The 13170-nt window shown below is 56.4% G+C and overlaps 1 protein-coding gene across 1 annotated transcript in view; it reads left to right on the forward strand.

The window, feature by feature from the left end:
• Window positions 1–11: 11 nt before the first annotated feature.
• The window catches only part of LOC121350877 (heparan sulfate glucosamine 3-O-sulfotransferase 6-like), a gene marked incomplete at its 5' end in the record, with an annotated part of 32806 nt that continues 19647 nt past the window's right edge, over window positions 12–13170 (forward strand). The window contains one exon of the mRNA XM_041462629.1: window positions 12–199. Coding sequence (XP_041318563.1) covers window positions 12–199 — 188 coding nt within the window. The remainder of the gene's footprint in view (window positions 200–13170) is intronic.

Consider the following 13170-nt stretch of genomic DNA (forward strand, 5'->3'; position numbering starts at 1 on the left):
GCCCGGGGGAGGCGGCGGGGGGCGCGGGGGGCTCGGGGGGCGGCAGCCGCCGCTTCCCCCAGGCCATCATCGTGGGCGTGAAGAAGGGCGGGACGCGGGCGCTGCTCGAGTTCCTGCGGGCGCACCCCGGGGTGCGGGCGGTGGGCGCCGAGCCCCACTTCTTCGACAGGTGCTACGAGAAGGGGCTGCGCTGGTACAGGTAAGGCGGCGGAGGAGGCTGGGGGGGTGGATGAGGGGGTCGGTAATTAGCGCAGAGCTGCGTTAATTGGTGGCCGAGATGGGATGCGGCGGCTCCGCAACAGGCGGGTCCCGGGAGAGGAAGGGGCTCCGAGGGAAGGGGGGTGCGGGTCCCCGGCTGCGAGCCTCGCCCGGGCTGGGGAAGGGGCTGGCGGCTGATTTTGGGGGGCTGCTGCAGTGTGAAAAGCGGTGCCCTTGTCTCCGTGTCGCCGTTTTCCTCCCTGTCCCCGTGTCGCTCCTGTCCCCGCATCCCGCCCGGCCAGGGACGAAGCCGGCAGCAAAAACGCGCCCGTTTCACTCCCCAGCCTTTGCGATTTTAACCTTTAGCGCTTTATCCCCAGCCGTGCCCCCGCTTCCCCGCCGGGTTCCTTTAGGAATTGTTTTATTCTTGTGGTTTCTAAAAAACAGAAATGAACGCGGACCTCGGGCTTGATCCTGAGCGGGCGAGGGGCGAATCCGTGGGACTCTCGGTGGGCTTGTGGCAAAGGGCAGAGCTGGAGTGATCCAGGGGGGTTTGTTTTTGGAGGGTTTCGATGGGCTTGAGCTCTTCAGGCGATAAAGCGTTCGGAAGAGCAGCTACCGTGCATGTGGAGCGTATTAAACCCGCGTCTCCTGGCCAGCTCCAGGGCGGCTGGGCCAAGCGGAGTCGGCAGCGATAAGTCCCTCGAAGCCGGGGGTGGAATCTGCTCCGTTATTCTGAAGGCAATCCAAACGTGTGGATGTATGAAAGCGCCGTGGTGTTCTCGGGGAAACATCTGAAAATAATAAAAGGAGTAGCTCTCGCTGTCCTTCCTGCCCCTCCATCCCCTTCTCCCCGGGCCCCCCGGGAACACCGCGTTTCTCTCCGTGTTTTGGGGGGAGGCTGCAGCTTCCCAACCCTCGCCGAAGTAACAACCTGTGAAAAATCAGCGTGTTTAATGGAAAGAGTAATTTTAGTGGTAATTTTACCCGCAGAGTCTCAGCTCTCCGAGCCCACATCTGGGCTGTAAAGTTACGACTTAGCGCACCTTCAAAACCCAGTAAGTAGCGGCGCTTATTTTTTACGGCTGCATTAATATCGCCGTGATTTATGAGCTCATTCCTCGGCTCCAGGAACGATAATGATGATCACTAATCTTTTTGGGGTGAGGGCTGCGAGCTGCCTCTCGCTCGGCAGAATGGGGCTTTAATGACTGCGAGCGCATAATTAAAGCGGGGAAGATCGAACGCTTTCATATCGCTCGGCAGAGCCCAGCGAGGCTCGCAGGACGGACCGCAGAGAAGGAGCTGAAATAAATCTTAGTTTGGATGGCTCTGCTGCGAGTTTTTAGGGCTGGAAGTGCTTTGCAGGGAGCCTGGCCTGGCACCAGGTTCGAGATGATCCCGCATGTGGTTGCGGTAAATTTGGGGAAATGGAGCGGGGAAGGTTTTCTGGGCTGGGGAGAATCCGCATCCTTCGGGGCGAGGCGAAAATCAGGAGATGTTTTACTTTAACTCGGCATCAAGTGTGGTTTTAATCACACACACAACTATTTCCCTTCGCTTCCTCTCCTCTCTGCCTCTTGTTTTGTCTTCTCACAAGACCTCACAGTACCGAGGGATTTTATCCCCGGCAAAGCCAGACAGAGCTAAGTGTTTAAAGCTGGGGTGTGCTGGAGTGGAGGGGAAGAGAAGTTGGACAGAAAATCGGGTTTTTCCTATGGATATCTCAAAAGTGGTGTAAACATTTTTAAAATATTTGAACTTGCTAGGAAACCGAAATTACACCAACTGCTTCTCACGCCAAGATATTTGGCCCGAAGGCACCTGTAGGTTGTTGCTTGTTTTGAGTAAGTGTGGAAAAAGAATTCCCCTGGAAATATCACTCCAGATTATTTTGTTCTTTCTCAGTAGCTCCGTCCCGTAGTGATTTCCCTGCCCTGGCAGGAGCATCTCCTCGTGGGTGAGGAGTAGTTTGTTGTAAGTTACTGACTGAAATGATTTATTCTTACTGGATTGTTTTATATAATTTAAATTTGAAATGGCCCAAAGCCCCCCCCCCTTTTTTTTTGAGTAGTAGTGAAAAGAAAATGTTCTGCAAAAGCATCTCCTACAGAATTCCTTGAGTTACTACAGCTTTAGCTAATTCTAAGAAGATTAAACACCTTTTTGAGGCTGCAGCATAAATGATTTAATGGCTGATCCAAGCATGATGGGATGTTTTCTCCTCAAGCAAAACACAATTTTAATTTTTTTGGCACTCAGCGCTGCTTGAAGGAAACCTCAATAAAAAGAAGAGGCAATGCTGGGGTGTCTGCTGCCAGTTTGGGGTGTGGGGGGTCCCCTTTGGGAGCCTGGGACTGTCTGTGTCTGTTTGGGAATGTAGCTGAGGACAAATGGTAAAAACAGAATTGAATCCGAGCAGTTTGGGGCGACATTCAGAAATCCATTGCCAAACTTGGAGCATCTGTGAAGGTGTGGGGCCAGGCCCTGCCTTTGCCTGTGGGGATGGAGGAAAACATTTGTGGGGTGAAGGGGTCTGGGGGCTGGAAGCCCCTGGCTGCGAGGGGGGCAGGTTTGGGCTCACAGGGGACATCTGGGCCTTGTACGGCGGGGCTGGGGCTCTCCAGTGTCACTGCTCTGCTCCACTGGGGACGTTTTGGGGGCGCAGCAGAATCCTTGCATGGGATTGTTCCCTTTTGGGATGCCAGAGCCGCTTCGGTTCCCACGCAGGGATCCCGGCTGCTCCCTGTGCCTCGGGGGTCTTGGGGAGCACGGCAGGGCTGGGAGGGGGGCCTGGGTTGTGTGAGGAAGGGAGCTCAGGGCAGCTCAGCCCTGAGGGAATCGTGTGGGAGCTCTGAGCTCATCCAAAGGGGTCTCCTCGTCCCCATCTGCCAAAACTTTGTGGCAGCATCGGCTCAGTGTGAGTGGGCTTTTCCTCTGCCCCGGGTTTCCCTGCGTGATCTGGGGTCCCTGTCCCTCTCCTCCATCCTGTCCTCCTGCTTTTCCCAGGAGCCAAAGGCTGCTCAGGCAGGAATGGTGCTGGGCCAGGGCTCCCTGCACCCCACACGTCCCTGGGATCCAGCCCCGGCAGCTGCACGCTGCGGATCTGTAGGAATTGTAAAGAAAAGAATCCCCTGTTTTCATCCAGTTTGCACCAGAAGTATTAAAAAGTACCACGGGATGTCTGGTGATTGTGAGGGACGCGAGGGGCTGCAATCCCCACCGGGCATCCTCAGGCCCTGCAGAGCCAGCCCGGAGACTCCCGGAGGCCAAATTTAACTTTTCATTCTCTTTTTTTCCCGTCCCATCCAACATGAAAGCTGGCATTGAAGGGGGGAAGAACTCTCCGGGGGTTCCTCATCCCTCTGTGCTCCTGCTGGGGTGTCCCGGCTCGGGAGCAGCTCCGGGAAGGTGGAGGGGGAGCAGAGAGCCTCTCCCTGGCGTGTGGGGTTTGCCCCCTCCCCTTCCCCAAGCCCATTCACAGGAGCTAATAAGGCTCTTGAAAGGCATCCAGGATTTCTTGAGCCAGACTTTGTTATCTCGGAACCTCGCAACCCCGACGCCTTTGAGCGACAGGGGAAGGACGCGGCTGCGGCGCTGCTCTTTTGACTTTTGCCGGGAGTGTTATTGGCAGCTGAAAAGTGCAGCTAAGTAGGTGCCTTGAGGGGGTTTTTGTGCGTGTTGTGATTGTACAGACAGATCAAGACACTCTATAGCCGGAGCTGCTGAATGAAATCGGCTCCTCCGGAGTCACCAGGCTGCGTTTTGGCACCGCTCTCGCGGCCCCTTCCAGGGCGAGCTTTTCCTCGGGGAAGCGCAAAGGTGCGGAGAGACAAAGGGAGCCGGGATGGCGATGCTCGGAGCTGCTCCGGGACGTTATCTTTATTCATTGGCACGGCTAATCTCTCCTCCTGATGGACTCGATTTCAGCGCTGCCGCCTCTGAGCGGCCCTTGTTCTCCCCTCGCAGACACTCGGTCCCGCAGCTTCTCGCCTCTGTTACTTCGCAATCTTTTCTCTCTTTTTTTTTTTTTTTTCACTTCCATTCTCAAGCGAGACCTTTCTGTCTCAGCTTCCCGGATCCTCACCCCCGTGTTTGGGAAATGAAACCCCGAGTGCAAAGAAAACATGCGGGAAACCTGAGAAAAAGCTGATTTTAACTAAGAATAAGATACAGTAAAGCTTTTACTTAAGGCGCGGTGTTTTGGATGGGTTTTTATGCGCTGTTTTAGCGCCAGCCCTGCTCTTAGGACCGGGCTTAAGCGCTGGGCAGCCGGATGGGTTTCCCTGATGATGTGCCCCTGTTTTCTGCTCCCCAGCACACACCCAGCAGTGCCCGGGCTTGGGAAGCAATCCATAATTCGTGCAAAGTTTGGGTTTCTGCAAACTGCTTTCACGTGGGATTAAAAATAGCTTTTACTGCCACGATGAGGAATTAAACATTTGAAACCATTTAAAGGGCTCCCAGCTGCGGGTGGGGAGGGACAGAGGCTGTGCCTGTCCTGTTTTGGGGGGTCGGGGATGGGGAGAGGAGCACAGCTCAACCCTCCTGCCCCCCCTTTTCACGCTGTTATTCCCTTATTTCCACGCGGCCGGGTTTTCTTCCCGATCCCATCAAGTGCTTCTTGCTGACCCAAGCAGGTTTGGGAGCCTGAATTCGAGCCTGGCTCAGCCTCCAGGCGAAATGAAGTCGGGTTGTTCCTTGTGCTGTTGCTCAGATCGTGTCAGGCTCGAGCGGTTGGAGCTGCTTGTTAATGTTGGCTGGGATTTTGGGGATAAAAGCTGCGACTTGAAGGGTGGAAGGTGCTCTTCCCGGCTCAGGAATGCTTTCCCTGTCTCTGGCTCTGTTAAATAAATGGGGGGATTACACCCGGGCTGGGCAGGAGTAACCTGAGTTCCTAAAGGATTTCAGATCTGCCAGGATTTCTATCCCAGGCTGCTTAAATACACCCAGAAATCACAGGGCTGGTTAAAAAAATAACATGATGGGAATGAATACCTTTGGAAAAGGCTTCTTCATTCCTGTCCTTTCTCTTATTGTAACCTCAGGGGGTAGAAATTAAAATATTGAAACATGATTTTGGTTTTGTTTTTTGGGTTTTTTTTTTGTTTTTTTTTTTTTTTTTTGGTCCATGTAACTCCAGAGAACTTTTGAAAATATGTCAAATATTGCCAAAAAATTCACCAAGAGCCGGGAAAGCCACAAGGCCTCTGTTAGTGGAATTACTGAAAGTTTGGAGAAATAATCACTGCAGTGTAAAGGAAAGTTTGGGAGTTTCTCCTTCAAGGTATTAGGTGGATTTTTTTTCCCCTGGATTTTTTCTAGGTAGTGACAGAAGGTGGAAAAGGCCGGTGGATTTAGAGGGTGCTTTCATGCAATGAGAGACAATTACTTAAGAGAGTTCAAAGCTTATTTATAAAACAGTAATTACCTTCCCCTGGGATGGAGACGGGCAGCTCTGGCGGCGGGGAGGGGGTTACAGCACTTAATTGGCAAAGATGCTTAAAAGCTTCCTCCTGACCTTTTCAAAAACTTTCTGCTGCAACAGGCTCGGGCAGAGATTGAAAACCTGCCCGAGGAAAGGCCAGGTTTAATACCAAGACTTAGCTCTAAATGGCTTTTCAAAGGGCTGTGGAAATCCTCCTGCTTAGGGAGCTGGGGGTGTCGGAGGGAGGGAGGGATGGAAGGAAGGATGGATGATGGATGGGGAGATTGAGGGATGGATGGAGGGATGGATGGATGGATGGATGGATGGATGGATGGATGGATGGATGCTCCTTGTCTGCAGGACAGGGCTCTGGGAACAGGGTGGAACCTGAGCCTGGCACTTCCCATCCCCACATCCCGGCTCATCCCAGCTCTTGGGATGGCCAAAATATTAATGTGCTCCACAGGGATGCTCTGAGAAACTTCTGTGGTACTTGGTTGGAAGCCTGGTCTGGGGGGGGTGAGGGCAGCCAGGGCTGGTCCATGCTGGGCACGTCAGTGGTTTAAGATGAGTCTTTCCTTTCCTGTGGGAATTCACGGAATCATGGACTGGTTTGTGTTGGAAGGCACCTCAAAGATCTACTCATCCCACCCCTGCCATGGCAGGGACATTTCCACTGTCCCAGGCTGCTCCAAGCTCTGTCCAGCCTGGCCTTGGACAATTCCAGGGATCCAGGGGCAGCCACAGCTGCTCTGGGCACCCTGTGCCAGGGCCTGCCCAAATTCACCCCACGTGAAGAGCAGCCCAGAGCCCCCAGTCCCACCATGACAAACCCCCGGTGGTTGCAGCCCTGAGCTTTCCCCCTGGCAGGGCTGAGGTCTCAGCTCAGGTTTCACACACTCCCCATTTGTGGTGATGGTCCTGGGTGCAAAATTCACAGCAGCTCCTTGGATTTCCCCTCCTTCTCCCTCTGCTCAGAGACAGCTCGGAGATCACAGGAATCCTCAAAATTATTCATGCATCCCTGAAGTGAGTCACTCTCCCCGTCTGAGATGCAAACGCAGATGTGGCAGGCAGGGCACTGGGAGGGTGAGGGGGCACAGGGACAGCTGTGCCCCCCAGAGGGGTCCTGCAGGTCACCCCAGGGCTCAGGGTCAGTGTCCAGCTCCTCCAGGGCTGGTGGAGGGCAGGGATCAGCCAGGCTTTGCACGGTCCAGAGCCATGGAGAGCATCCTGCTCCACCACGGGCTGTGCTGGCACGGACTGCCCTGACCTGGAGCACACTGAGTGCTGGTCCCAGCCTGAAATGTGGGAGGGAATGGCTGAAATTCAGAAAAAAAATACTATTTAGGCTGTTAAAGCCCCAGCACAGGATGTTTTAGGCATCCTGGGATAACAGCAGCACTCTGGGAGAGGGATGAGCTGCTGGGCTCCTCCTGGGAGTGATTTTGGTGTGCTCCCCCAAGGAAATCTCATGGCAGGCAGGGACAGGAGGGGAATGAACTCCTCTCTCCCTGCCAGCAGCTCACAGCGAGGCGGTGGCAGAGCCTCCCACGCCCCCGGGGCCGCTCTGCATCTTAACACACAAAATTGATCCGGAGCAGGAGAGAATTACATTAATACAGTCACTTGTCACTGAGCTCTTATTAGGAATCTCCACTCATTAGAGTGGAGAGAACAAGGCTGTGACCTTGTTAAGGTCCTTGAGCAGGGAAGGGCTGATTGACCACTTTGCTGCTGATTGATCACTGGGCCCCTGAGCTGTGCGTGGTGGCCCTGGGCACACCTGGCCCTGGGCACACCTGGAAGCTTTCTGTGGCTGGAGTGAAGAATTGGCATCCCCTGCCCTGCCCTGCCCTGCCCGCACCCTTCAGGCTGATTCAGCCGGGAATTCGCAGCCGCCTTATGCAAATAAAATAAAAATAAATAAATAAATAAATAAAAGGAGGCGGTGATTGATGGGAAGGGCCCAGGAAAGTGACAGATCCCGTCCCCGGGGGCCACATCCCGGCTCTGCTCAGCGGGGGCTGCCGGGGCCTCCTGCCTTGTGCAACTTCCCAGCTGTTCCAGAGCCGCAGCATCCCGCAGCCATTCCAAATCCATCCCAAAGCCATCCCAAAGCCTTCCCAAAGCCATCCTACAGCCATCCCAAAGCCATCCCAAATCCATCCCAAAGCCATCCCAAAGCCATCCTACAGCCATCCAAAATCCATCCCAAAGCCATCCCAAAGCCTTCCCACAGCCATCCCACAGCCATCCCAAATCCATCCCACAGCAATCCCAAAGCCATCCCAAATCCATCCCAAAGCCATCCCAAACCCCAGGGCTGGGGGAGCCGCCCCCTGCCCCCTCTGCCCCCCAGAGCAGCCCCGGGTCAGGGCAGGACAGAGCTGCTGGGGCTGCAGGAGGACTTGGCTCAGCTCTGGGGCAGTTTTGGAAGGACATGGAGGGGCTGGAGCATGTCCAGGGAAGGGAACAGGGCTGGGGAAGGGGCTGGAGCTCCAGGAGAGGCTGAGGGAGCTGGGAAGGGGCTGAGCCTGGATAAAAGGGGGATCAGGGGGAACCTTGTGGCTCTGCACAGCTCCTGCCAGGAGGGGACAGCCGGGGGGTCGGGCTGTGCTCCAGGGAACAGGGACAGGAGAGGGAACGGCCTCAGGCTGGGCCAGGGCAGCTCAGGGTGGATTTTGGGAGAATTTCCTCCTGGAGGGGCTGCCCAGCCCTGGCCCAGCTGCCCAGGCAGGGGTGGGGTCCCCATCCCTGAGGGGATTGAACAGCCCTGTGGATTGTTGGACTGGATGATGTTATAGGGATTTTCCACCCATGATTCCACAACTCCATAATTCCTTCTGGGGGTGAAATCAAGCCCCCATCAGGGCAGGATCCCGAAATGCCTCTGCCATCTCCGCAGCCCTACAGCAGATTATTTAATTTGATTTTATTTCCTCCTCTCTGGAGGCTCCTGTGGGTGCTGCTTGTGCCCGAATGTTTCCCTGTCCCCACCTGCCTCACCCCGCCCTGCCCTGCGCTCCCCGGCAATTCCAAGTGACAAATCCCCCGCTCCGGGCCACCCTGCCAGGGAGGAAATGTCGATTAAGTGCAAGCCGAAGAAATCCTCCCATCACCGCGGCGTGGAGGGGCTCGATCAGTGCCATCGATCGGGCACTTGTCAGGGGCACCTGTCAGCGCGATCGCTCAGCCTGCAGCCGGGAGGGGACACTGCTGTCCCCGGAGGGGGGACACTGCTGTCCCTGGGGCACACTGCTGTCCCCAGAGAGGGGACACTGCTGTCTTGAGGCACACTGCTGTCCCCAGAGTTGGGACACTGCTGTCTTGGGGCACACTGCTGTCCCCAGAGAGGGGACACTGCTGTCCCTGGGGCACACTGCTGTCCCCAGAGAGGGGACACTGCTGTCCCGGGGGACACTACACTGCTGTCCTCAGAGAGGGGACACTGCTGTCCCTGGGGGACACTGCTGTCCCCGGAGAGGGGACACTGCTGTCCCCAGAGAGGGGACACTGCTGTCCCCGGAGGGGGGACACTGCTGTCCCTGGGGGACACTGCTGTCCCCAGAGAGGGGACACTGCTGTCCCTGGGGCACACTGCTGTCAGCCGGGAGGGGACACTGCTGTCCCCGGAGGGGGGACACTGCTGTCCCTGGGGGACACTGCTGTCCCCAGAGAGGGGACACTGCTGTCCCCGGAGGGGGGACACTGCTGTCCCTGGGGGACACTGCTGTCCCCGGAGAGGGGACACTGCTGTCCCCAGAGAGGGGACACTGCTGTCCCCGGGGGACACTGCTGTCCCCAGAGGGGGGACACTGCTGTCCTTGGGGGACACTGCTGTCCCCAGAGAGGGGACACTGCTGTCCCGGGGGACACTGCTGTCCCCAGAGAGGGGACACTGCTGTCCCGGGGGACACTGCTGTCCCCAGAGAGGGGACACTGCTGTCCCGGGGGACACTGCTGTCCCCAGAGAGGGGACACTGCTGTCCCTGGGGCACACTGCTGTCCCCAGAGCGGGGACAATGCTGTCCTGGAGGACACTGCTGTCCTGGGAGGGGGACAATACTGTCCTGGAGGACACTGCTGTCCTGTGGAGGGGGGACTGCTGTCCTGGGAGTGGGATACTGCTTCTGCAGGGACACTGCTGTCCTGGAAAGGGGGGACACTGCTGTCCCTGGGAGGAGGACACTGCTGTCTGAGGTGACACTGCTGTCTAGGGAGGGGGGACACTGCTGTCTGATGTGACACTGCTGTCTGAGGTGACACTGCTGTCTGATGTGACACTGCTGTCTGAGGTGACACCGATGTCTGGGGAGGGGGACACTGCTGTCTGAGGTGACACCGATGTCTGGGGAGGGGGACACTGCTGTCTGATGTGACACTGCTGTCTGGGGAGGGGGGACACTGCTGTCCCCACGGTCCCCAGTGTGCTGCAGCCTCTCCAGGGCTGTCCCCCCTTTTCCTATGAGTGCCAGCCCGCCGGGACAGGGGGGTTCATTCTTCCTCCAGCGCTCCCCTGCCTCCCAAAGTCATCTTCCAAAGCCACACAGGCCTGAGAAAAATTTCGAGGGGCCGCTGCCAAGTACTTTCAGCCGAGAATTTGGGTTTTGTTGAGGGAAGGCACGGTTTGTGTGCATGAAAAGGCGGTTTTTGGGGGAGGGCCGGGCGGAACGTCCCCCCGCGGTGTCAGAGCCCGAGCGTGACAAACCTGCATCCGCCGGGGCACAAAGGAGCCGGGCTGGGCTGGGCTGGGCTGGGCTGCTGCCAGCGGGACAGGGGACAGAGGCGTCCCCAAGGGCCATCCTGCCCCGTGGGGTGGGACACGAGGGGCTGCGAGCAGCCCGGGAAGGGCCAGGCAGGGCTGCTGGAGCTCCGGGTGCTGTGAGTTTCACATTTCTGTGCTGGCACGCTCTGACTCCCAAGAGAACTCTGTGTTTGACCTGAGGCTGTGGAGAAAATTCCAAAATTGATGGATAACACCAGGATTGCAAGTATGCAGTTGATTAGAAGTGTGTAGTATCAGAGTCAAAAACTTAAAGTTTTAGACTATAGTAAAGTATAGAGAGCTAAGGTAAAAGTTTTAAGACAATAACTAATACTTCTTCTTCACCTTCTTCTTCATAGGTTTGAGTGGTACTTTGGGTTAGGGTTAGGGATTTCACCTGCTGTGCTCAGGCACCGTCCTGCTCTGACCTTCCAGGGTTTTGGGATCCTGGCTGCCTGGTGTTTGGAGCTGGTGTGAGGCAGGAGGTTTGCAGGGAGTTTGGGGAGCTCAGAGCTCAGACTGGATGGTGTGGGATGGATGGATGGATGGATAGCTGTCTGAGGTGACACTGCTGTCTGAGGTGACACTGTTGTCTGGGGAGGGGGGACAATGCTGTCTGAGGTGACACAGCTGTCTGGGGAGGGGGGACACTGCTGTCTGATGTGACACTGCTGTCTGGGGAGGGGGACACTGCTGTCTGATGTGACACTGCTGTCTGAGGTGACACCGATGTCTGGGGAGGGGGACACTGCTGTCTGATGTGACACTGCTGTCTGGGGAGGGGGGACACTGCTGTCCCCACGGTCCCCAGTGTGCTGCAGCCTCTCCAGGGCTGTCCCCCCTTTTCCTATGAGTGCCAGCCCGCCGGGACAGGGGGGTTCATTCTTCCTCCAGCGCTCCCCTGCCTCCCAAAGTCATCTTCCAAAGCCACACAGGCCTGAGAAAAATTTCGAGGGGCCGCTGCCAAGTACTTTCAGCCGAGAATTTGGGTTTTGTTGAGGGAAGGCACGGTTTGTGTGCATGAAAAGGCGGTTTTTGGGGGAGGGCCGGGCGGAACGTCCCCCCGCGGTGTCAGAGCCCGAGCGTGACAAACCTGCATCCGCCGGGGCACAAAGGAGCCGGGCTGGGCTGGGCTGGGCTGGGCTGCTGCCAGCGGGACAGGGGACAGAGGCGTCCCCAAGGGCCATCCTGCCCCGTGGGGTGGGACACGAGGGGCTGCGAGCAGCCCGGGAAGGGCCGGGCAGGGCTGCTGGAGCTCTGGGTGCTGAGAGTTTCACATTTCTGTGCTGGCACGCTCTGACTCCCAAGAGAACTCTGCGTTTGACCTGAGGCTGTGGAGAAAATTCCAAAATTGATGGATAACACCAGGATTGCAAGTATGCAGTTGATTAGAAGTGTGTAGTATCAGAGTCAAATACTTAAAGTTTTAGACTATAGTAAAGTATAGAGAGCTAAGGTAAAAGTTTTAAGACAATAACTAATACTTCTTCTTCACCTTCTTCTTCATAGGTTTGAGTGGTACTTTGGGTTAGGGTTAGGGATTTCACCTGCTGTGCTCAGGCACCGTCCTGCTCTGACCTTCCAGGGTTTTGGGATCCTGGCTGCCTGGTGTTTGGAGCTGGTGTGAGGCAGGAGGTTTGCAGGGAGTTTGGGGAGCTCAGAGCTCAGACTGGATGGTGTGGGATGGATGGATGGATGGATGGATGGATGGATGGATGGATGGATGGATGGATGGATGGATGGATGGATGGATGGATGGATGGATGGATGGATGGATGGATGGATGGATGGATGGATGGATGGATCCATGGATGGATGGATGGATGATGGATGGATGGAGGATGGATGGATGGATGGATGGATCCATGGATGGATGGATGGAGGGATCCATGGATGGATGGATGGATGATGGATGGATGATGGATGGATGGAGGATGGAGCTCACTGGGTCCTGGTTCTGTTGCTGTTCCAGGCTGCTGTCACCCCTGGCAGGTGGCTCCAGGTCACTGGTGTTCCCCAGGGCTGTGGCTGTGTCCCTCTGGGTGTTTGGATCACATCTTCCCTCTCTCCCAGTCCGTGCTGAAGGTGTCCCAGATCCCTGGGCTGGCTTAGGGAACCACCAGGGACAATCACCCCAACCTCCCCCAGCCTCCAGGGCGTGGTGGCAGCGGGGACATTGCTGAGCTCAGAGTCACAGAATGTCCCAAACTGGGACGGCTCCACTGCCCCAACTCATCCCTGGGGGCGAGTCCAGCCCAGAGGGGAGCAGAGGTGGCCTCAGAGCCCCCAGCCCTGGGCAGGGGACGGGGCTGGGACCCCCAGCGGGTCACCCTCGTTAGCCTGAGTGTGACACGCCGGTTAATTACCCCCTGTGCCATCAGAAGGGACGTGTGGGGCCGGTGTCACTCTGCCACCACGTTTGATCCCCGTCTCGTTACAAGGCAGATAATGAGGGACAGCCTTGTTCAGTTCTGCTCTGGGTGTGAATATTAAAAATTCATATTTGGCTGCTTTGAGGAGGAGCAGGCAGCGTGTCAGGGTGCCCCGCATCCGCGGGGCTGAGCAGGGAGCTCACCCAGGCCCCGCTCACGTTAGAGCTCATGAAACTTGAATTACCGAGCAGACCCTGGGAAGGGGAAGATTCCTTTCAGCATTAATCACTCTGGTGGTGCAAGGCCTTTTCTAAACTTTTTTTTTTCTGGGCGAAATGCCTTTAAATAAAGGCTCAGAGGCTCAGTGAGCACCTAACTCCAGCTGTGCCCAGCTGTGTGAGCCT

This window comes from Pyrgilauda ruficollis, unplaced genomic scaffold (assembly GCF_017590135.1).
Source record: "Pyrgilauda ruficollis isolate IOZ18807 unplaced genomic scaffold, ASM1759013v1 scaffold16, whole genome shotgun sequence".
In the NCBI taxonomy this organism is placed as follows: domain Eukaryota; kingdom Metazoa; phylum Chordata; class Aves; order Passeriformes; family Passeridae; genus Pyrgilauda; species Pyrgilauda ruficollis.